The sequence below is a fragment of the Dromiciops gliroides genome, chromosome 3 (genome assembly GCF_019393635.1).
Source record: "Dromiciops gliroides isolate mDroGli1 chromosome 3, mDroGli1.pri, whole genome shotgun sequence".
Taxonomy (NCBI): Eukaryota; Metazoa; Chordata; class Mammalia; order Microbiotheria; family Microbiotheriidae; genus Dromiciops; species Dromiciops gliroides.
Genome location: NC_057863.1, coordinates 36,841,886 through 36,867,244, shown reverse-complemented (window position 1 = coordinate 36,867,244; position 25,359 = coordinate 36,841,886). Strand labels below are relative to the sequence as shown.

The following is a 25,359-nucleotide window of genomic DNA, read 5'->3' as shown; positions in this document are numbered from 1 at the left end:
TCAGTCGCGGATGACCATGGATCAGCGCCTTGAAGAGCCACAGGCCACAGTGTGGCTGTGCAGTCTGATATGGGAGCTGTGGCTCCTGAAGTCACCCAGGATGTAGGCATTATTATTATCCTCATTTTATATTTGAGTAAACTGAGGCAAACAGAAGTTAAGTGACTTGACGAGGGTCGCACAGCTAATAAATGTCTGCGGCCTTATTTGAACTCAGATTTTCCTGACTCCAGATCCAGCTACTTATTCCAGGCCACTGAGCCTCCAAGCTGCTTCTGACTTGTCCAAGGTCACACAGTCAGAAAGTATCATAGAAAGGATTCACACCCAGTTTCTTCTGGCCTTCTTCTTTTTACTTTACTAGACTGCCTTCAGTTAACTAATGCAAATAGCCTATGTTAGTTCAGAAACCAGAGTCAAAGTAATGCACTTCCATAAAGAAATATTCCTCATTTGTAGAGACCTATACCCCAATTTTTACGTGCTATGTTGTACTTTGAGACTATCTATTAAAAATCAATCATTCCAGGGGCCTCACAGCATCAATACTTGGAGAGGGGATGATAAATATATCTCAACTGCCTACGGAGGAGGTCTCTGATATAGGTCCTTTATGAAAGTATCTTTTTTCACTTGCCTTCCAGCAAACTGCGAATCACAGCATTCACGGCCCAGTTAAAAGAAATCTCATTGAATTTTCCCAAAGTACCAATCAATATACAGAGATATGATAAAATGTCAAGCCATTTCTTTCCACACATGAACTGTTGCAAAGACAAGGTGCTCTGCCGCATCCATCCATCCATATGACGTTTTCCTAACAACTTGACATTTCCGATTTTTATTCGGATTTGTGAGATGGGATAAGGACCATACCAAGTTTGGGAGGAGTTAGTGTGAAGGCAGAGGAACATATTCTGCATTGGAATTTGAACTCCAGCTCTTTCATTTACCAGCCATGTGAAGATGGGAGAGCTGTTTAAACTCTCTGAGTTTGGGTCTCAGTTTCCACATTTGTAAAATGGAAGGACCAGATAGTATCTAAAGTCTCTTCCAGCTTTAAATAAATGATTTCATGTAGGTTGTCTCCTCCATTGGAATGTGAGTTCCTGGAGAGCAGGGACTCTCTTAATTTCTAATTTTTTTGCCTGTTTTATTTGTTTGTTTGTTTTTTAGTGCTCACCAAAGTACTCCACACCCCAAAAAAAGTTTTAGTTATCCATTTAATTTATCATCCTTGAAGTCAAAGAAACGTACTTGAGAACTTTTTATCTGGGAATGTGATCCTAAGGCATGGAAAGGAGACTTCTCCCCCCATACTGAAATCTAATGAGCAAGGAGAAAGATAAATCAAGAGTCAAGTAAATTTTTTAAAAAAGTTGGAGTCAGAAGAGGAGAGAAAAGGAGGAAATAAATAGAAGTCATCAACTTAATTTAAGCAATGGAACATAATAATCTAAGAAATACATGAATACAATAATAAAATATATTTGAGCAAAACCAAATATTAACTGTTTGAATGAACTGAATGACAGACCATGTAGAAACATGCTAAATGAGTAACTATGGATTGGGCTCTTCAACTAAAATGCTAAGTACTAATATAAAATATGAAAGGATCACTGACCAGGGTTATTACCAACCACAACTAAAACTATGTGGGTATTAAGAACAGAAATCCCATTATCTCAAGGGTTCAGAGCTTATTAATCTGCAGGCTATCAATCACAAAAAAAAAAGCATCAGTGATAGTTGTTTCAATTAAATCAAAGCAGTGGGAAATTAACTTCCTTTATTCTATTTCTAGTCTGAAAACACAACAATATCTAGCTTCCCTATGAATTTTTGTTTAATATACACTGTAAAAATGTGAAAGTAAACTCTTGGCTTTATATGACAAGTTAGGAGATTCTGTTTTTACTAATGTGGGGAGACTATAAGGTTTTTTCTTTGTTTTGTTGTGTTTTTTCCCTTACAGGCTGGCAAAGATATATTATAAAGGCAGAAATTTGCATAAGTACATTAGGAGTGTTGTCTTTGCCTCTTTCTTGATTAATTTCATTAGCATGAAGTAGGTTTCAGGGCCCTGACTTTGTCATAGGACTCTTGCTGTATTTTTGGTAGAATCCATCAATAAATCTTAATCCCAACCAGAGAAATAATAGAAGTAAAAAAAGGGTTTGCTAACCTTAAGTCAAATAGTTGGCTGGGACCCAGGACTCTGAATCAGAATGTCAGTTAAAAAACAAATTTTAGATTAATGTGGGGACATTTGACCCATTTCTATCAGTTCTCTGGCTAGATGTGATGAGTCATAAACTTTCTCTCTCTTGGTACTGTCAAAAGAGCACTGGAATTGGCGCTAGATGACCTTGGTTCAAATGGGGATTTCTTGAACCACTTTGGGTCAGACGTTTTCTCATTTGGAAAATATGAAGGTGATGGACTAGATAGCTTTCTAAGGTCCTTTCAAGCTCTAAAATGATTCTATGCAGAAAACAACTACCAATTCATTGCTTTTGAAGATGTAGAAGCAGAAAGCCATAAGAGCAGCTAGGTAAGAATGAGACCAATGGAGATACTCAACAGACAATAAGGATATCCAGCACAAAGACATGATCCTAAATAGAGGCTTCATGCTTCAGACAAGTAAGCTGCATGATGATATCACAAAGATATTGACAGGTAGACCCTATACATTGGAAGAGGGAGTTGTTCTAGCCACGATGGTCCTGTACATGTGTCTTCCATTCAATTCAAGAAACATTTATCAAGTCCCTACTATTTGCTAGCCACTGTGCTAAGTGCTAGAAACACAAATAAGAAAAAGGAAGCTAACCCCTGACTCAGGGAACTTTTAATCAAATAAAGGAAAATAACATACAAAAGGAAGCTGAGGGAGGAGGGAGGGGTTACGGGAAGCATGAGGGAGTGACCTCGAAGTGTATTCCCCGGGCACGTGTTCTCTATGAACAATGCTTTTTGCTCTTGTATAGTGTGTTAATCCATGTCACAATATGTGCTTGGGGATAATTTTGGTTTTTTGTCATTTTATTTGCTATGTTGTTTGATTAAACACTTTATTTTGAATTACCAGGGTCCTTGGCTGACCCATAAAAGTGCACACCAGTGGAGTATCATCAGTAATGGTTTTGGATGGATGAAGAACCAAAGGATGCTTTGAGCGTGATGTAGTGTTCCTGGTGGTACCATGTGAGGGAGTACCCAGGTACTAGATTATGAATCAGCATTGCAGAGTTAGATGTGGGCCCAAGATAAAAACTGCTTAAAGGGTGGCATGACCAAAAAGAAGAACACAGGATGAAGTAAAACAGGAGGGTTCTACTTCCATCAATAGGAGCAAAACACTGCTTTAGAACTTTGGAAGAGAAGACTCTTTAAAACGTTTTTTTTTCTATCCTAGCATCAGCTCATATCATAGAGGTTTCCCTTGATGAGATGATGCTAAACTAACCTCAGTTCTACAAGCTGGAAAATTGGGCAGAATGTGTACACCAAGGTGGTGATGTTAATGATTACAATCTCCTGGTCCCATGAGCCCTCTCATTAACTTGGGCCCTTCCCAATGCTTCACCGAGGTCCATAGGGAGTTGTATTTAACTCCTTCAGGCAACTAGGTAACAGAAAGAAGCAGAGAGAATGAGTATTTATATACCACCTACTACGTGTCAGTAACTGTGTAAGTGCCTTTTATAAGCCTCACATTTGATCTTCACAACAACTCTGAGAGGTAGGTGCTATTGTTATTACTCCCATTTTCCAGTTGAGGACACTGAAGCAAAAAGAGGTTAGCTGATTTGTCCAGAGTCACACAGAGACCAAGTGTCTGAGGTCAGATGTGAACTAAGGTCTTCCTGACTCCAGGCACACCACTCTATCCACTATAGTCACCTAGCTGCCTCTAATAGGGGTTTTGTTGCTGTTGTTCGGGTCGGGTTCTGCACATTCTTTTCAGCTCTAAATCTCCTACAGAATAGATATGAGGGGACCTTAGAGGAGAAGGAACTAACAGCCAGAAGGAATGAGAAAGATCTCCTGAATAAGGTGGCCTTTGAGCTGAGTCTTAAGCATTCGAGGCATGGGGGACAGCCAGTGCAAAAGCAGGGAGACAGGATATTGGAGTATGTTTTTCAGGAACAGAAAGCAGACCTGTGCAAATGAACCACACAGTAGACGAAAGAGAGTAAAGTGCAAAAAGATGGGCAAGGGAGGCAGGGGTCACATTCAGAAAACCTTTCAATGCCAGTGATCAAAGGTCAAGGATATCCTGCCACAAGGAAAGAGAACCTTACCTTATGAAATAAGGTGGAAGAAGATACTTTGGTGAAGATTCTCAAAGGTCTTAAAGCATGGAGATGAAGAGTGAAAGAAACCCAGGTCAGAGCAGATCTGTCCTTTCAGTGAATAGAAGGCTAGGTCTTTAGTTCTGGATGGGGGAGTTTATACCATGAGACTTAGAAGTAAAGGCTCCAGGAGAAGGACTATCATCTATCTGTATTTGTCTGTCTCCTTCCCTGTCTGTCTTCTCTGTCTCTGTCTGTGTGTCTGCCTGTCTGTCTGCCTGTCTGTCTCTGTCTCTCTGTGTGTCTCTCTGTCTCTGTCTCTCTCTGTCTCTGCCTGTCTCTGTTTGTCTCTGTCTCTCTGTCTCTGTCTCTGTCTCTCCAAACAAAAACATCTCCTATCTGTGCATTTACACTGGCTCTCCTCCACCACTAGAATCTTTTCCATTCTCATTTCCACCTCCTAAGCTTCACTGACTTCAAGATTCAGCAAAAATCCTACCTTCTTCAAGAAGCCCTTCTCAGTCCTCCTTAATCTTAGTGCCTTCCCTTTGAGATGACCCCCAATTTGTCCTGTCTATATCTTCTTTATACATAGGTGTTTGCTTGCTGTCACCCCCATTAGACGGTGAACTTCTTGAGAGCAAAGCTTAGGGGATTTTTGCCTTTCTTGGTCCTTCTTGGTGCTTAGCGCAGCTGCTCTTCTTTCTGTCTCTTATTTTGCTCTCTCTCCTTTCTTCTTTCTCTTTTCTTTCTCTGTATTTTTCTACGTCTTTCTTTTTTGTTCCTTCTCTTTTGTCCTTCCTTCCCTCCCTCCCTTTCTTCCTTCCTTCTTTCTTTCTTCTTCCCTTCTTCTCTTCCTTCATTCTTCCCTCCTTCCTTTCTCTCATCCTTTCCTTCATTCCTTGTTCCCTTCTTTCTCTTCCCTCCTTCTTTTATTTTCTCCCTCTTTTCTTCCTTCCCTTCCTTCTTTCCTCCCTCTCTTCTCCCTCCCTCCTTTCTTCCCTAAATTATAAATGTTGTTCCCAACGCAGACTGCCAATCTCTTTACAATTTATAGTCTTTACAAAGTTACCTGGGGACAATGAGAAATTAACTTGCCCAGAGTTAGACAGACAGTTTGTCTCAAAGGTCTCAAACTCAGATCCTCCAAATCTCTGCACAACAAAATTTGATGCCTCTGAAGGAGACATGAAATGCTTTGACAGTGCGGCACATATTAAGATGTATTATTATTCATCTTTCATTCATTACCTGAATGAGCCAGCAATACCAGTATAGGGAAGGAAGGACAAGGAAGGCTTGGGTGAGGCTTCTCAGAATGAAGCATTTTTTTTTAATTTTTTTACTTTTTAAATTTTATTTTATTTTATTTTTGAGGCAACTGGGGTTAAGTGACTTGCCCAGGGTTACACAGCTAGTTAAGTGTTAAGTGTCTGAGGCCGGATTTGAACTCGGGTCCTCCTGAATCCAGGGCCCGTGTTCTATCCACTACACCACCTAGCTGCCCCTAATGAAGCATTTTTAAAATACCTTTCTGAAACATGCAGTTTGGCCCCATTTTTCCCTCCCCATTCCCATCCCCTGCCCTTTTTTATACTGACTCTAGTCTGCTTTCTCATTGTTTATAGTAAGAGAAACCTTTTAGAAACCTCCAAAGATTTGCAGTTTTGCTTCAGGAACAGAAGTTGTGAGACTGAATTCCCATCCCACTGTGGCCCCGGGGGAAAAGTGTAACCAAAGCAGATGGGCTGATCCCTGGAGGCATGAGTCAAAGAGAGGGAGCCAGCCTAGGAACAGACAAATATTCCGTGATAGAAAGGCCCGGCCCCTTGGAATCTGTAAACATAAAGCTGAGAATGCTTTGAAAGGTGTGGGGTTCAACGTTTTCAACCTGATGGTTTGGAGTCTTACCTATTCTTCTGGGTTAGGCACAAGAGTGAAGACTCAGTTTTTTAATTTATATATATATATATATATATATTTTATTATTAACCAAATATTGATGTATTCATGGAATGTTAGAGCTAAAAAGTAGGCCTGGATGGAAAAGCCATTTTATAGTAAATTAGAAATTGTAGAAATCAGAAAAGGTAAAAATGGGCCTGTTTTATTTTTTCAGAGATAGTCTTCGAAATAAAGAAATTGAACACTCACATTCACAAAGCCTAACACCAAGGCTGTTCAAATGGAAGGCATGTTATTCATCTATGGTGTCCTGGAAAGAACCTTAGGCATGTAGACCAAGTACCTGGGTTGAAATCCCTATAATGCCATTTTCTATTTATACAGTAGTAGAAAGAACATTGGTCTTAAGTCAGAAGGCCTAGGTTTGAATCCTGGCTATGACACATACCTATGTGACTTGGGGCAAATCTCTTTACTTATATGTATGTATCTCAGTTTCCTCAGCTGTAAAATGAAGGAATTGAACTAGATGGATCCTAAGTTCCTTTCCAACCCTAAATCTATTTTCCTATGGTATTTCAGCAGAACACAAGCTCATTGAAGGCAGAGAATATATGACATTTTAATCCATATTAAAGTGTTTGTTACATAGCATGTGTTTAATGAAATGGTGTCCATTGACTGATACCTGTGTGGCCTTAGACTTGCCCAATCTGGGCCTCTCAATTTCTTCATTTGTAAAAAAATGGTATTGGATTAAATGATCTCTAACGCCTTTATCTCTTTTTGTTTTTTAATATTTTTTTAGGGCAATGAAGGTTAAGTGACTTGTCTAGGGTCACACGGCTAGTAAGTGTCAAGGGTCTGAGGCTGGATTTGAACTCAGGTCTTCCTGAATCCAGAGCCAGTGCTTTATTCACTGCTGTCCCCAAGAACCTACAATCTCAAATTTGAAAATTAACTCTTTCTTATTTAAAAGCATTCTGGTGCCTATAAAACATCCTTGATTCAAAAGTCTCTTTAGCATTTGCTGGGTAGAATTTTTGGCCTTCGTTTTTTATTTGTTTTGCCTACTCAAGGGCTTTTCATTAAGCAAAATCTCTCGAAGATCACAAATCTGGAAAGGATCATTTAAAATTACAAACTCTCTAAACACACGGCCCGTTTTTACTCACAAACATTTACACGCTTTCTTAAAATTGTTTGTTTCAGTGATATATCATATGTAATGTTTAGTCACAACATAAACATGCTTTTTTGAAGAGAACCCATCATTTAGAGTTGTTACCTGCTTAGTTTCAAAGTAGTTATTCAATAAATATTCAGAATATCTTTTATTTAAGTAAATGAAGAGACAACTCAATACCTACTTGTGTACTTCCTTTCTTTTAGCCCATATATATTAAAAAAAGTATGCTGGTATGAATAGATCTATGGACTGGTAAGGGCATACCTGAAGCATTCAACAGTAAGTAATCACCGTGAGAATAATGATGATGGGGCAGAAGGTCAGGAGAATCTCAGAGGATGACAGAAAATATTCTAGGTGACATGGACACTAACTGGTGTTCCAACTTGGCCAGGTTCTAAGGATTTGCTATCATTAACATTAGACCAGGAGAAAACCCGGCCACCCATAAGACTTTCCTATTTGCTTCATTGAACTCATCTGAGTGAACGGAAGATGAGGCTGGTGTTTTCTTAGGTATATCTCATTCCTTTAGGGAACATAAGAAGTTTTCTTGACAAGAAGAACAGAGGCAGACGATGACAATAACTGAGAATTGAGGTGACTGAACTGGAAATTTGGATCTGGACTATGGATCTATCAAACTCAATCTTCAGGAAGACTGAAGAGGTCCCCCCAGTGCTGCCAATATCAGGAATGGTTGAATTTCAAACATGGAAAGGCAGCAGCTGCTGAAATAGCCCTGAGGAGTACACCTACCTTTCTACTTCTACTCTGGGGCTAATGATAACACTCAATTCATTAATGTATTTATTTTTTTAATTTTTAAAATTTTAATTTTAATTTTTGCAAGGCGATGAGGGTTAAGTGACTTGCCCAGGGTCACACAGCTAGTACATGTCAAGTGTCTGAGGCTGGATTTGAACTCAGGTCCTCCTGAATCCAAGGTCGGTGCTTTATCCACTGTGCCACCTAGCTGCCCCCAATTCATTAATGTAAAGGTATAAAAGAATACTTAGATTTGTTTGAGAAAAGTTTCTCTGTCTTCCATAAAGTCATTGATTAGAAAACTATTTTGGCTTAGGCAAATTAGATTTAAATAAAGGAGCAGAACCTATAGTAACAACTTTTACAATGAACTTTTTAAGGTTATCAAAGCAATGGATTCACAATGATCATGAAATCATGCTTTTCACAGGACACTATTATTCATTACAATGAATTTGAACTCGATGGCAGTATTATATGTCAAACCATACATAACACGAGAGATAGGTAAAGAATGCCACATTGTTAATTAACATTTCAGAGTCGTACTCTTTAAAACAAATCAAAAGGAAAAACGATATTGCTGGCTTGGATTTCTTCCCTAAAATATCACTAGATTATGTCTATCTGGATATTTTAAAGGACATTTTTTTTCCTCTAAAAATGAAGTCACATTTTTTAAACCTTTATTTTTTTTCTTCTAGAAATGTAGCTCAATAATAATGTATTGCACAGATCCCTCCATCTAGCCTCTTCATCTATCTATATCTATATATACATATATTTATGTATGTGTATGTGTATATCTATATCTGTATACATATGTGTGTATACACACACACACACACACACACACATATATATAACCTATATCAGATTGCCTGCTGTCTGGGGGAGGGGGGAGGGAAGGGAGAGAGGTAGAAAAATTTGAAATTGGGAATCTTATGTAAACAAATGCTGAAAGCTATCTCTACATGTAACTGGAAAATAATAAAATACTTTTATTTTATCTATATCTATATCTATATCTATATCTATATCTATATCTATATCTATATCTATATCTATATCTATATCTATATCTATATCTATATCTATATCTATATCTATATCTATATCTATATCTATATTTACCCCACTCTAGAGCCTTAATTGAACTTCATAAAGTAGAGCTTATTTTTTTCCAGCCAGCAGATGCAATCTTTTCGAAAAAGCATCAAGTAACAGCTTTATGATGAATGCATAACCAGGGGCATTATGTTTTATGTTATATTTTTTGTCCATATTCTTATTCTCACACATCTTAGAAATTTTCAGTAAATGAATATTCAGTAACTTTGGTGATCCTTAAGCCATACTCATCAGTAGGCCAGGGCCATTATGTTTAAATACTATAAGCACAATAATTAATTTTATAATATTAATTCAAAAGCTAACTGAACCCTAGAAAATTAAAAAGGTAAAACCACTTATTAAATTCCTACTATGTGCCAAGAACCATAAGAGATACCAAAGATTCAAATACAAAGGTGAGACAGTTTCTTTGCTTCAAAGAGTATACATTCTAATAAGAGGAAGCACATGGGAAAACTGACACAGGTTAGTCAACTGTCACAATTTTTCCAGATGAAATGGAGTAATACTGACTTGACTCATATTTGTGGAATAGCATGAGCTAACATTTCCAAAGTGCCTCGTGTCCAATTTGTTAAACATCTGTACTACATGCACTACAGAGACAAAAATGCATCTGTTCCTGATGTGAAGAGGACTAAAATTTGTTCTAGCACTTTAAGATGCATGGTGGACTTTTTCTCAACATATTTAAGGAGTAGTACAGCAGGTAGTACTAGTAACATCATCCAAATTTTATGTAAATATGAAAACAAATCTTTGCATCGGTATATCTGATTTCAGGAGCATGGAGAATTCCTGATATAAAAATTCCCTCCACTGATAAATATTGCAACCTGCCTGTGACTTGGCAGATCATAGGCTAATTGTTGTTGGTATTCAGGTTTTTTTTCAGTCTTGTCTGCTTCTTTGAAACTCCATTTGGAGTGTTCTTGGCATCCAAACTGGAGTGGTTTGCTATTTCCTTCACTAGCACATTATATAGACAAGGAAACTGAGGCAAACAGAGTTAAGTGACTTGTCCAAACACAGCTAGAATTAAGGGAGATGAATCTTCCTGACTAAGCCCAGCACTGTATTCACTGTGCCACATCACTGCCCCTCACTGCTCATAGGATTAAAAAGTTTGAGGTGAAAGGGTATCCAGTCCAAACCCCTCATTTTACAGATGAAGAAAGTGAGGCCCAGGAAGGCAAATTTTTATGGAATCGAGCCCCAAAGAAAAAAGCTGTCACTTGTTCAGGGTCATACTTTCTACTTTTGCAGATTAGAAAACTAGTGCTTCAAGGTGTATGAATTTCAGATGCAAGAAGTAAGTCGCTCAAGGTCACAAAGGGTGTTAGTGGTAGAGCTGGATTGGAAACTCCAGTAGTAGTTCTCCTCACTCCATTGACCACACAGCCCAACAGTTTTTCAAGGCTGGCCTATAGACAGACTGAGTTCATTCTATGAGGACGTTTAATCAAGTTCCAATTCAGAGATTCCATACACATCTGGGCCAACTGAATTTCCATGGAGTAAAAAAAATGACAAACAGCCACAACAAAAGGCAACAACAAACAACAGCAACAAAATCTCCTAAATAGCTTGAGTGTCTTTCCACTGAAGTTACCCTTATTTATGTTTCAAATATTTTATAAAGGGGGTAGCAAATGTCCTAGTTTAGTTTTGATATTTCAGAGCTTAGGACTTTGGGACATTATCTATCCCTCTCCCTCCCCGCCCCCCATATCCATCCATCCATCTATCTATCTATCTATCACTATATCTTGGTTTCCTCAATAGAATGCAAGCCCATTGATGGTATTTCATTTTTGTCTTTATATCTGTATGCCTTTGATATAGTATCTGAAATATTGTAGATGTTCAATCAATGATTGTTGATTAATTAGATTTTTAATAAATGATTAATTGATTGCTGGCCATTGATAGCAGCCCTATACATGTAGTCATCTCACAGATAAGTTCTTTTTCCTAAAATGGGACCTGGCCAAGAGACAAAGGAAGCAGAGTGGACAATTAATGCAATACCAATCACCACCACTAAAAAGCATCAAAAGTTCTTATTTCCAGGGATGGTGTCTTTATATCATGAGATGCTGCAAGACTGCTCTGCAAACCCATTTCTCCAATCTCCTGATATTTCATCCAGGGCACTGAATCTTACAAAACCAACTTTGCGGGGCTGTTCTTTGCATCAGCAGTGAAAAGTTAGTTTTTTTGGTCTGAAAGCATTACAAAAAAGGAGAGAAAGATAAAGATGATCATGACCACAAAGAAACAGACATACAACCAGAGGCATTAAGGACTTTTATGCAACTGGAGGATGACTGTATTTTTCTTTTTAGATAACCTGACAAAATATTGGGTATGTTGTTCAGATTTCTCATGTTAACACTACCATGTCTTGACACTTTATTCATAAAGAAAGGAGGGCTGTTAAAACCTGACTCTCTACATGATTTATCATCCCACCTTCAAGAATATGATATTTCATTCCTTTGAACTCCTAGTTTTAATTTAAAATACATATCAGGGGATTATTTATATTTTATTATTTTGTCATCATCAAGTCACCTACCTGCCTATCAATTAATATTTATCACATTAAAATTGAAGAAAGGAAGAAAGAATTCAGAGAGCCAAACACAAAGTTTGCCTCTGATTGCCATGACATATTACAATGGTGTTACAATTTATTTTATTTTTAGGTTTTTCTTTTTTTTCTTTTCTTTTCTTTTTTTTTTGTAGGGCAATGAGGGTTAAGTGACTTGCCCAGAGTCACACAGCTAATAAGTGTCAAGTGTCTGAGGCCGGATTTGAACTCAGGTCTTCCCGAATCCAGGGCTGGTCCTTTATCCACTCTGCTACCTAGCTGCCTCCTGTTCAATTTATTTTAATCATTGCTTTTGTTTCTTGTATCTGTTTTCCAATAGATGGTGGCCAATAACATATTACATACTCAGTTAAGGGATGGGCCATAATATATTCCAATCAAAGAAGACTACTTGCTGTTCCCCAATCACATTACCTGATCTCCTATTTTCTGACTTTGTCCAGTCTTTCCAATATGACTGAAATGGATTTCCTTCTTGCTTCCAATCTTTCAGAATCTCTAGTTTCTTTCAAGGTTCAATTTGAATACTTTTTCTATATGAGATCTTTCCTAAAGTCCGCCAACCCTTTGACTTATGTCCCTTAAAATAAATTTGCATTTCCTTTGCACATATATATTATATAAACTTATTCCTGCACATATAAGCTTCTTGAGCGGAGGTAATTTTTGTTCTTTTGTCTTTGATCTCCAATCCCTAATACATAATAGGAAGTTAATACATGCTTTTAGAATTGATAATCAAATAAACATAAGAAAAATATAACTGTAAAATGACAGATTTAAAAAAAATAAGACCATAGGAAAATAATAGTACCTAGCTTCACAAAAGGTAATTAGTGTTCTGTTTGTTTACCTGTATCTTTTTTATTTAAAAAAGTACAGTTCTCTAGTATAGGAATAAAATGCAAAGCCAAACAGACTGTTTATGAAGTTAATGTAAAGTTGTCAGCAAAATATTTGACCTTGCCACAGAATTATAGTTGATACTTACCTTTTAATAAAAATACGAGCCTGTGTTTATTCCCCGAAGCCAACCTTACCCATGCTAAATTATTTATGTATCCATTCTAATATGTATTTCACAACTGACAGGACAAGTCTCCTTAGAACCCTTCTACTGACCCACCTGTCATGATGACGGGGTAAACAATGTCACCTTTCCAATGCACGATGAATTCCAAAGAAGTTGCAAAGTACACCATCCATCATGCTGGCACTAAGTAGGTTTTCGAAGTAGATCTCAGATATCACAAATGCTGTTTAGACTGTTACCAGAAAACACAAATTGGATATCTCATACAAAATGGCCCTGTGATGAATGGGTAGGATGGCCCTACAAAGGAAAGGAATGCTACTATTCTAGAAATAACCTTGTCAAAACAAAAAGGAGCTATGTGCTTCTTTTGTCAGCCAGACTACAATAACTTAAGAATTCTTTAACAACTCTGCCTAGTAGGAAGTCAAGCAAATAAAATGTACTCCAGATAGAAAAAGAGGTCTACTAGAAACACGGGCAACAAAAACGTCCCAATGTTGATTTGAATTAGGAATTACACTCATACTTCAATACTCCAAGAATCCGAGACTCCATAGATAGAGAGTATAGTCAGCTAGTCAAAAAGCATTTATTAAAAGCACCTACTATGTGCCATATACTGTGTTAAGTGCTAATACCTTACACACCTCAATAGATGGGCTTCATGAGATGTAGCAGGAAAAAAAATGTATCACTTGGTGGCTAACTCTGTAGTTATGAGTGTCTCTAAATAAAGCCAAGCAGGTCTTCAAAAGATTGTATAAAATAATAATAAAAACTAGCACTTATATAGCACTTTAAAGTTTGCAAAGTATTTTACATATATTTTTTCATTTTATCATCACAAATAATAGCACCTAGGAAGTAGGTGCTATTATTATATGCATTTTAGAGATGAAAAAACTGAGGAGGGAAAATGTTGAATAACTTGCCCAGGATTGTATAACTAATAAGTGCCTGAGGCTACATTTGGCTTCAGATCTTCCTGATGCTAGACCCAGGACTCTATGCACCCTGACATGTAAGTAAATAAAAGAGTGACTTGGAGCCTGGAAAGTTTGGCTTTGAATCTAGCCTCTGACATTTACTAGCTCCATGAATACAGGCAAGTATCTCTCTGTTTCCTCATCCATGGAGAAAGGAAAATAATGCCTCTGGTGCCTATTTCACAGAAGCAGTAAATCCTAGTGGATAATAAATGAACCTCATAATCAAGAAGACCTGGGTCAAGGTACTTTAAACTGTATGACTGTGGGTAAGTCACTTGAGCCCTTAAGCACTTACACCAATCAAGAGGCCAGATCCAGATCCAACTGAATGAAAAACAAGACAAACCACAATCTAGCCAGTCAGAACAAATGTCAATCTGCTGTCATAAACATCCAGTTGATTCTCTGAGTTTTTTACTTTGAAAATCTTTGATTCAGTTCTATTCAATAGAATAAAAATTCTGCCAGTTCCAATTTAACACAGATCTAAGCGCAGTTGTCTCAAGTAATTTGTCCCCAATGTTCCAGTTTGTATCAGAAGTTCTGAAAATTTATATTAAGGATCATTGGGGAAGCCTTTGCCTCCAGGGTATTTTGATACACAAATACCTACAAGACAAAGCTGAATGCCTATTAGCTAGCTAACAATTATCTTCAAAATAATGGCTTGGGTGTCTAAATTTCACCTCTGTTACCACTGTATCAATTGTATTTGTCTGTGTTGTATAGACACGGTGGTGACTGTATACAAAATAATTTGAAAGAAAATGGTTGAAGTAGAATAGGAAGACAGTCAACTATGAAATCACAGCATCTAATGCAAAAAATGAACTCCCAGTCCTACAAGCTAGTTTCCATAATTTTCGAGGAATGAAGGTATTTAGAGTCCAAAGGAAAGAGAGATATGACAATGAAGCTGACATTGTCTTGTAAAGTCAGCCCATTCCTGGTGAAATGCAGTTTTGCACCAGGTTATGAATGGGCAGCTGACATGATGGGGGGGGGGCGGGGTTCTCTTTCCCAGTTCAGTTCCCATACCTCATGATCCTTCCAGCACAAATGCTTAGCTATAGTCTCTATGGCTCTAGTTCCCCTCCACTATGTCTCTTTCCCACAACTCCTGCTTCTGCTACTCCTACCTCTTTCCCAGTGTGGGTGAGTGAGGGTCTGTCTGCTAAATACCAATGGTAAAGGATATATCTTCTGAAGGACAGGCCATTCCCTCCCCCAAAATGACTGGACCCACCTGGGGCAGACTTTTATGCTCTCCTGGAAATATGGAGTAAGCCAGGAGCTCACAGAAAGGTCACTCATACACACTAGCTGAGGTGGGATCCTGAGATCTACCTTTCCTTAGAATGAGCTACTTTCCAGTCAAGCTCATCTTGAGACAATTGGTGATGTAACAAGGTCTCTGACTATAGTAACAATCCCCCTCCATGGGGTCTCTCCCACAAGGAGACCTTGAGCCCCAAGACTCAGGATCTCTCATAGAGATACTCAACCACCTCATGCTCCGATGAATTTATCCCAAGTACTAAAATTGTTTGTTAGGATTCAGCAAATCAGGAAGGATAGAGTGCTGCTGGCCTTGGAATTGGGAAAACCTAGATTTGAATTCTGCCTCTGACACTTCCTAGTAGCATGACTATAGGCCTGTCACTTGAATTCTACGGGCCTCAGTTTCATCATCTGTAAAACAGATCAGACAACCACTAAGGTCTTTCTGGTTTATAATCTACAGTCTAAAGATTCTCTGATTTTGTTGAACTGAAACATTTTGTTCAAGAAAATAATTCATGGAATTACTCTTTGCCCCATTGTGGGGAAGGAGAAGAGGTTTTTTGTTAATGACTATCAAGCTGGGGAAAAATAAGATTTGGGATTCTAATAAGAAATACTTATCTCCTATATACATTCAGTCTCCCTACTAGCTAATTAATTCGTGGAAACCAGCATGAATTAATAAAAGTGAAGCGAAACGGGATACGACAATCCTGAGGAATCCAGATCTTTTCAATCCTCTTTATCAAGTCTTATATATGTTTTATCTAGTTTGGTTTAAAACACATAAATACTCATGGGTTTTTTTGTTTTAAGAATTCAAAGTTCAGGGGCAGCTAGGTGGTACAATGGATAGAGCACTGGCTCTGGATTCAGGAGAACCTGAGTTCAAATCTGACCTCAGACACTTAACACTTACTAACTGTGTGAGCCTGGGCAAGTCACTTAACCCCAATTGCCTCACTTAAAAAAAAAAAGAATTCAAAGATCATTAAACGTTTAAAAGGAAATGCTGCCAGGTAATGTTTGTTATTTACACTAGCCAAAGGACAGGAATACTTGGGAGATGATGTGACCTTCCCTGGTCCAGCTGAATGCTGAGAGCATCTGAAGGTGCCTTCATCGACAGGGATTTGGGAGGATAAAGAAAATGAAAGTGACTATTTCGATGTCCTAGAGTACCAATCTGTCATGGGGAAAAGGTTGACTCATTTCCTATAACCATGAAAAATTGGCATTATATACAAAGGAGCTTGGAGGAGAAGGAGGGAGCTTAGAGAAAGGAGAGGAGAGAAGGAGCCACAAAGAGAACAGGAAAGTGTAGAACCATGCCCTCAGCCTTCTACATGCACATTCAATATTTTATTAACTTTTCATTAGTTTTAAGACTCCTGCCAGGTTTCCTTTGGCTGAAACAAGTATGAACCTATATAGTGGGAGGGGGAAAAAAAGGGTAAGTTGGTATGAAAAGTGAAAATAGAATTGCTAAGTAACTTGTAGATATTATCACAGAACAAAGTTTATTCTGCAAAAGATTTTAGAATTAGGCTATGTAGTCCCAAATGTCTCAGTAATCATAATAAGAAAAACTGTCATATTATTAAAGTTAACCTACAAAAAATATTAACCAACTGATGGCTTAAAAAATGAGCAAGTGGGGGCAGCTAGGTGGCGCAGTAGATAGAGCACTGGCCCTGGATTCAGGAGGACCTGAGTTCAAAGCCAGCCTCAGACACTTGACATTTACTAGCTGTATGACCGTGGGCAAGTCACTTAACCCTCATTGCCCCGCCAAATATAAAAAAAAAAAATGAGCAAGTGAAGTACTGCTTTTTTTTTCTTTTCTTATTTTAAGACCTCCATCTGAAATCTCAAGATTGGAGAAAACATAATGCATTTCTCTTGATGTTTTTTACCCATTCAAAATTCATCATCACCTCCCAGTTGTATCCATGCCATGCTGTTTCCACTCAGGCTATCATTTCTACCTCCGCTCCAGTGGAAAATTAGACTCTAACCCTGGAACTGCTCTTGAGCTATGACAGGCCAACTTTGGACTTATCTCTCAGAATCCAGGTCTCTACAGTATTTTCTGGCTGTCTTCACTCATACTAATGACAGCTCCATTGAGTCCATCTCCCCTTTCTCCTATAGTATCTTTGTATTTGTTGTCTTCTCCAATTGCAATGTAAGCTCCCTGAGAGTAAGGACTGTCTTGTTTGCTTGTTTTTATATTTAGAGTTTAGAACACTGCCTGGAACATAACAACAATAAAAACAATTATTACTATTATTTATTATCTAGTTTAATAAATGCTATATCTGTGTATCTGTGTATCTGTCCAGATGTCTCTCCATCCATCATCATCATGATCACCATAGACTTAGAGCTATGAAAATTCTTAGAGTCCATCTAGGATCCCCCCCCCCACCCCCCGCCCCACTCTTTTTAACTACTGAGAAAACTAAAGCCTAGAGAAGTAGATTGTCTTTCTTAAGGTCACTTAGATACTACTGGGTGGATCTTACCGAAGACCTTTACCTCCAAATCTAATATTCTTTTCACTTTTCTATGGTGTCTCTCTATATATCAAGTGGAAGTTAAAATAACAACTAAATGATTAAAATATGCATAGCTGGAAGCACAAACTAGCAGAGAGCAATGTTATCAAACTCAAATAGAAACAAGGGCCACATAATTGTACATAAGGATCCCTGCAAATATATGTTGATTTAGAAAACCATATACTGACATTATCTATGTTCTACTCTATTTTTATTTATTTTGAAAAAAAAATTTCCCAATCATATTTTAATCCGGTTCAGGTTATAGTTGGGAGTATGATAGATAATGGGCATTATGTCTTTGCTCTAGGCAAAGAGTCACAAGACACACTCCTGGTTCCATTATTAAAAACCAGTGGTAGAAATTTGGGGAAATCACTCAATAACTCTTTATCATGTCCAAAACCATGGCATGCCTGTCCTCCCACACTTTATTCCCAAAGGGTTATATTAGGGAAGAAAGAATGAGATCATAGATTCTAAGACTTGGCATATCACCCATTTGAACTCTGAAAGAATTGTAGTTTCCCAAATATTTCTTAAGATGTGGTACGCAGAAAGGAACACAATACTCTAATATGGTCTGACCAATGGTCTGACCTTTTACCTTCCTTAGTCTGGATGCTATGTTTCTTGAGGCAGCTTAGTTTTTTGTTTACTTGGTTTTTTTGCTGTTTTGTTTTGTGGAGTCAATCATAGTGTAGTAAGTCAATCTCTAGCCTAGGTCTTTTCCCCATGAAGCATTATGGAGCCAAAATTCATTCATTCCCTTTCATTTTCAATCTGAAATGCCAATGTATTTTTTATCCCTGTTAAATTCCTTTTTTTTTTTGAGTCTTGTTTGACACCTGCCAGATGAAATAGCCTTTCTAGTTTTTGTTATGTGAACATTTTATTAGTATGTTTTCTTTTCAAAAATCAAATGGACATGGCAATAACAGAGCCTTGTGGTACTCCACCAGAGTACCCCTTTCTGATGGATATCCGTCTGGAAAATCAACATTTTTTCGTTAAGGTTTTTCAAAAATCTCCAAGTTACCTGCTTTACTACGCATATATTTATACACACAATACATATAAATACATACATATGTGAACATATGTGAACATATCTGTAATTTTATAATTGAATATATACATATAATAATTCAGTTTTGTATTTATGTCTATATCTGTGTGCACAACAATCCACTTGTGTCTTATACATATATAATTTTTCATATACACACACATGTGAATGAAAAGTCATTTCAGAAGTGAGAAGAACACTAACAACTAGGTAAATAAGAAAAGGTTTCACTTGGGAAACAGTATCTGGGTTGAATCTAAAAAGGAATTAGAGATTAGAAAAACAGTTCAAGCATAGGAATTTCACTTTAGTAGTGTGAAAATAGAATGGAATCCTGAAAGAATAGAAGCAGGGGGATCAATTAAGAGGGTGAGAGGTGATGAAGGTCTAAACCAAGATGGCGGCCAAGTCAATAAAAAGGAGGGGAAGGTATAAGGAGGATGAAGACCTGTCCAAAGCTGGCACCTGCATAGAGTTCTAAATTAGTTTTTGTCTAGAAGTCATACAATCCTAATCTGGACATTATCCAAGGAGTGTATTTACATTTTTCTGCTATCCAAGAAAGACAGTTCACTTGTTTCATGTCTTTTATTCTATGCCTAAAATTTAAATGCTCCTCCAAAAACTGTTCTCAGACTATATTAGATACAAATAGGGAATCAAACTCTCTGAAAAAATCCATGATAATTGAAGAACTGTTGTTTTAAAAATAATTATCCAAACCACCAAATTTATTCTCTACCTCATTTTTTTTCTATGAAGATATAATCTCGGGGGAGCACCTTCCAACTTTCTGTCTTCGTAATTTTATCAACCCATTAATGTTTCCTCAATTAAACATATGCTTTTTGAAGTAACTGTTTCATTTTGACCTTTCTATACACAGCACTGAGCCCAGTGACTAGAATACAGTGGGTCCTTAATGAATGCTTGTTGATGGACTGATTCAAGAATTGGGGAGTGAAGTGTAAAGTGTTTTTCTTCCCCTATCAGAATTATTTTAAACTAGAAGGAGTTAATTGTGCCACACAATTGCATTAAATTTTCATTATGTTTCTTCACTTTCAAAACGTGTCAACAAGAAGGTTGATTGGAGGGCCCAGCATTGCAAGTCTTTCTCCTCCATCCAGACTCTGAGCCTATAACAGGCATTTCTACCACTTACATCTTGCCAGAGAGTTCAATTTAGATGAAAGCTGTTGTTTTCTAATTCCATTTCACTGTAAATGACAGAGACAAATAGTCATATTACCTCGAGAGTTCCTCTGGCAGAGTAGGCAGCATATGAGTACAGGAGTCCTTGGCTGGGATCCTTTCTGGGCTCTTGGTCACATGGCTGGCCATTAGAATAAAAGCACTGGCTGCTGTTCTTCAGAGTCACCGTATTTGGAGATGAGCCTGGCAAGCTAAGCAGGACAGAGTAATTGAAAAGCTGCACTTCTTCTAGGCCATGAGAAGTCCACTGAACTTTGAGCTTCTCTGAAAATTCTGTGTCATCTTCACTTTTAGACAATTGTATCAAATGCCTGAAAGAGGGAGAGAGAAAAACAAGCAATTATTAGCTTCCTTCATCCTAAGAAATACTAATGGTAGTTCTGTTCCTTTAAGGTATATCAAAATTATCCATTAGGTTATAAATTAGCAGAACAATGCTTAGAGCTTCAGTTGTTCTTTAAAGTGATCAGAACGCTGTCATATAAAGATACATAGTAACTTTTCAGTTATGAAAATATGGAGAAGAACAATATGTCTTCAAATCTAGCCTTTGCTACTTAATCCATGGGCCATGCATTTAAAGTTTGGACCTCAGTTTCCCCATTTTTTAAATGAGCGGTTGGACTAGATTTCTTGGGTCTCTCTTCCAGTCCATGGTTCTATGATCCTAATAGCTGACTTTCATATTATACCTCATCTTTTGAGATGTACTTATGATCATATATTTAGAGTTAGAAGGGGCCTTGAAGGTTCTCTGATTTATCATCTTCCCCCTTGCATATGAAGAATATGAAACCTAGAAGAGTTAAGTGATTCACCCAATGCCACAAAGAGAGTTAAATGGAGGAGCCAGGATTGAACCCAGGTCCCCTGGTACTTCATTCAGAGTCTGGATGGAGGAGAAAGACTTGCAATGCTGGGCCCTCCAATCAACCTTCTTGTTGACACGTTTTGAAAGTGAAGAAACATAAACATCCTGTGGGACCATGAACATGGCCACCCTTAATACACGTGAATAAATAATGGTACCATGATTACTTCTATTCAATGACAGAACTAGGATGGTTAATTCATGCACCTTCTGTAATTGTTGTATCTGTCTACATTATTTTTCCTGGGCTGATATCTGCAATGTTGTTGACTGTTTAGATTAAAAAAACCCTACTGAGTTCATGAAATGTTTTCTGAATTATCCCTAAAACATCACTGGACCTACATGCTTATTAAATATCATCCTATCATAATAAAGGGCCTTAGCTCAAATGAAATGGTGCAGGATGGCATTCTGCCAGGGGCTTTTTATGGTGAAAAGTCATTCTCTTAATTTGCTATTGCTATTGGCATCAAAGCACTTACCTTCCATCATCCTGCTCTTCCCCACTGGGAAGGCCAGTTGTGTGTGTTCAAGCATTCTACTTATTCAGATGCCTAACACAGAGTACATTCAGTGGGGAAAGGGAAGAACTAAGTTGTTTACTATAGTTGAAGCAAGTGATCTCTAAATCCATAAGCATTTATTAGTTGCCTATAATGTTCCAGGTGCCAGAGTTACAAAGATAGCAGATTCATGGCATTTAGTTTGCACAGATACCAGTGTATTTTGTAAGATTCCCTCAAGAGTCATTGCCCAGGTGTTGTCATAGTTCAGATGCATACAGAACTGTATGGTCTTGGTCATCCCATGCATCCAGAACAGTATGTCCTAGATGTTTCTGTTTGGACCAGCATGGCTATTCCATCTCTGAAGAGGAACTGAAAGAGAACTTTACTTTTGAAATTTTGTATTTTGTCATTCTGTATGAAAGTATTCTGACCCTAGTCTTTTCAGCCCCACTTTTCTTATTTAACAGATTTAATAAGCATTCCATGAGCACCTAATGCATGTGAGTCACTGTATACTAGGGAGAAACAGGAAAATGGTGTCATAGAGTATAAGACCTACAATAAGGAAGCTCTGAATACAAATCTTATCTCTGAAACTAATTTGTGGTGTTATCCTGTGTAATAAGTCACTTATTATCTGTCGGCCTCAATTTCTTTACCTATAGAGAAGACAGAGATGTCATTTAGGGAGCTTTCAGTAAGAAATTTACTTTATCATATAGCTTGGCACCTTCTTTGCAACTAAGAGTCTTAGAGACTACTAGTGACTTACCCAAGGACAGTTAGCATGTGTCTAAGGTAGGACTTGAACCAGGTCTTCTTAACTCTGAGGCCAGTTCTTTATCCCCAACACTATCAAGTCTCTATTTCTCATCTGTAAAGTTAGTATAGTAACAGCACCTAACTTAAATGGTTGTGAGGAATAAATGATATAACCTATGAAAAGCACTTTGCAAATCTTAAAGCCCTATATAAATGCTAGCTACTGGCCAAGGAGAGCCTGGTCTGGGAGCATGTCTGCTGGTAGCCCACGTCAGGTGGAGGTGAGGGTGGGGGGAGGGGAGAACCCGTTTCTGGAAAGTGCATGATGCCAGAGAGTGGAGGGGCATGGCTCTCTGCTTCATAGCAGGTGGAGGTAGACTGGGGCTCTTACCTGTTTGCTTACTCAGTGGTGAAGAAAATCCTTTTGATAAGTTCCTGGATGGGCATAAAAAGGCACTAACCAGCTAAATCATTCTCTGTCTTCTCCTCTGTGATAGAGGTAAGAATATGGGCTTCTGGGGAGGGGTGGAGATGGGAAGAGAGAGGGAGAGAGAGACAGAGAGAGAGAGGGAGTTTTCTAGGTATCTGCTCACCCAACCTGGACAGACATGAGTACATGGCATAATCTTTTTTTCTTCTGTCCTTGTATTTGATTTGTTCTTAATGAGTATAAGAGGGACAAAGGACCTGATGACAAGCCAGGAACTATAATACATTCCTGAGTTAGTTTGATCCAAGCCCAAGATGGACAATACACTAGAACAGACTTGAGCAGCATGAGAAGAAACCCAAAGACTCTCAGGGGTACCCCTAAAATCCAGAGGGGGAGATAAGTCCAGGCAAAATCCAGTGATCCAATGTGATAGTGTTGGGGGTAGGGGGATTGGGGAAGGTAAACCAGTAGTGTATATAGTCACTATGCATTCTAAAAGATATATTTACGTGCATATATGTACAAATAAGTATGACAGAAAGTAGAATGTAACAAGATCAAAGAACAGATTCTATCAAGTTCATAAGATCCTTGATAGGGTACAAAAAGGGATTTCAGAAGCCCTCCAGTTCGGCTTTCTAATTTTATAGATAATGAAACTAATTATCAGGAAAACGACATGATCTGTCCAAAGTCAGATGGGTCATCATCAAAGTCAAGCATCAAAAACAGGATTTGGACTCAGTTCTTCTAACTCCAGAGGCAGAATTCATGTCATTGCACCATGCCACTGGACCATGTTGTTCCCTATTGACAACTGAGGAGGGAGAAATCAGGTTGAGCTAAGTTGGAATCACTGAATCAGAGACACTCAAAATCAGAAGATAGCTCCAAAGAAACCTTTAGCGCCAAGCAGAAAAAGCAACATGTCATTCCTACAAATCCTTGAAGATATATCAGCTCTCCCTTTCTCTTTTCTAAGCTAAACCTTCACAGTTCCTTCAATTGATTCTTCTTGGTCGTGATTTCTTCACTATTCTGTTGGTCTTCCCCTCAATTTTCTTCAATTTATCCATGTTCTTAAAACAGGTCTAGTCTTTTGAAGCAAAAATTAATGGTGTTTTACCTGTTTATAGGTAGACATAGCCTGTATATATCAAGGATATAAGAAGGACTGTATGGAGAAGGTGGCATCTGATATCGTTCCTGGGTGAGTGGGTAGAGATTGCCTTTAAAGACTGGGAATGGCTTTAAGAAAGCAGGAAGAGTTTTTCCTCACATTTCCCTCTTCTCACACTTTCCACATTAGGATTTTAGAGGTTCTACTAGAAAACTGTATGTTAAATGAAACTGTTACCAGAAGTATTTTTAAAGAGGGTATTCTTTTAAAAAGAGATTTAAATGTAAATTGCTTTGCCCACAAAGTCAAACAAAAGTTCAAATTTTAATTATGGCTCCTGCATGAACTGATGTCTGCCTCTATAAAATTCTACGATCTTACGTCATTATTCTACAAGTCTGTTTTTCTATTTGATGTGAGTAATAACACCTACTTCTATCTACTTCACTGAAATGACTGAATGGATTAGATAAAGAATGTGTAGCCCTTGAAACTAATCGTGGGAATGCCATTACTTCAGAAAGAGAGCAATGGTGTTTTTGATTCACTGGATTATAGAAAGCACAGGTCAAATGTTTTTTATACTCTATTACCAGATAGTAGCTAGGATTTACAATAACCATTGGCAAAAACATCATACAAATCAACCTCTCTAATTTATTTTTATATTTATTTTTAATTTGGCAGCTTATTGGTCAAGTAGGTGAAAATCTTGAAAACTAAGACTTACACTTGAGCTATGTTAAAGCAATCAGTTGTCTACAGGACAAAGAACTTATCCTAATGATGAAACCCACTAGCTTTGACATATAGTTCTATTTAATAAGCACTTCCTATCTTCCAGGATAGTAGTATCAAACTCAAATAGAAATGGGGAACACTAAACTGTACATGTGACCCTGCTAGTCACATATTGACTTGGAACACCCCATATTGATATAATTTACATTCTATTGCATTTTCATTTATTTTGTGAAATATTTTCCAATCACAATTTACTTTGGTTCAGGGAGCACTTGGCTTGTTAATACTTCAGCTCTAGAACATTAGCATTCTCAAGTTTCTATTGACATTGATGTGGGTTCCTCCCTGTCCTGACCAACACTCCTACCACCTCTCTTTCTGTCTCTCTCTGTATGTTTCTCTCTCTCTCTCTCCTCTCTTTTCCTTTCTCTGTCTCTCTCCTCTTCTTTGTCTTGTCTGTCTGTCTCTGTCTCTCTCTGTGCCTCTCTTCCTCTCCCTCCCTCCATCTGTTTGTTTCTGTCTCTGTGTCTCTCTGTGTCTCTGTGTGCGCGTGTCTCTCTCTGTCTCCGAAAGGGATTCTGTAATTCAGAGAGGGGCTGGTTTTCTTCTGCTATTTTTTAAAGTCTCTACAACCAGACATGTCAATATGGTTTTTTTAAGGCTGATGTTAGAGAATTAGCTGCCTTTTAATCTCTGCCCCCGATTTATCAAACACAGAGAAATCTTCAAGTCCAGAAAGAATGTGTCACCTAAAATCACAAGTTATTTGCTTGACAGAAATTTTTACTCTGCCTTCATATTTAAAATAAGGGTTTCAATGGGCCAGCAGTTTGGCAGACAGCA

The 25,359-nt window shown here is 37.9% G+C and overlaps 1 protein-coding gene across 1 annotated transcript in view; it reads right to left on the bottom strand.

Moving 5' to 3' along the window:
• Positions 1-25,359, bottom strand: part of NAALADL2 (N-acetylated alpha-linked acidic dipeptidase like 2) — a 1,062,489-nt gene that overhangs the window by 584,976 nt on the left and 452,154 nt on the right. Inside the window, exon 3 of the mRNA XM_043995545.1 lies at positions 20,112-20,385. Coding sequence (XP_043851480.1) covers positions 20,112-20,385 — 274 coding nt within the window. The remainder of the gene's footprint in view (positions 1-20,111; positions 20,386-25,359) is intronic.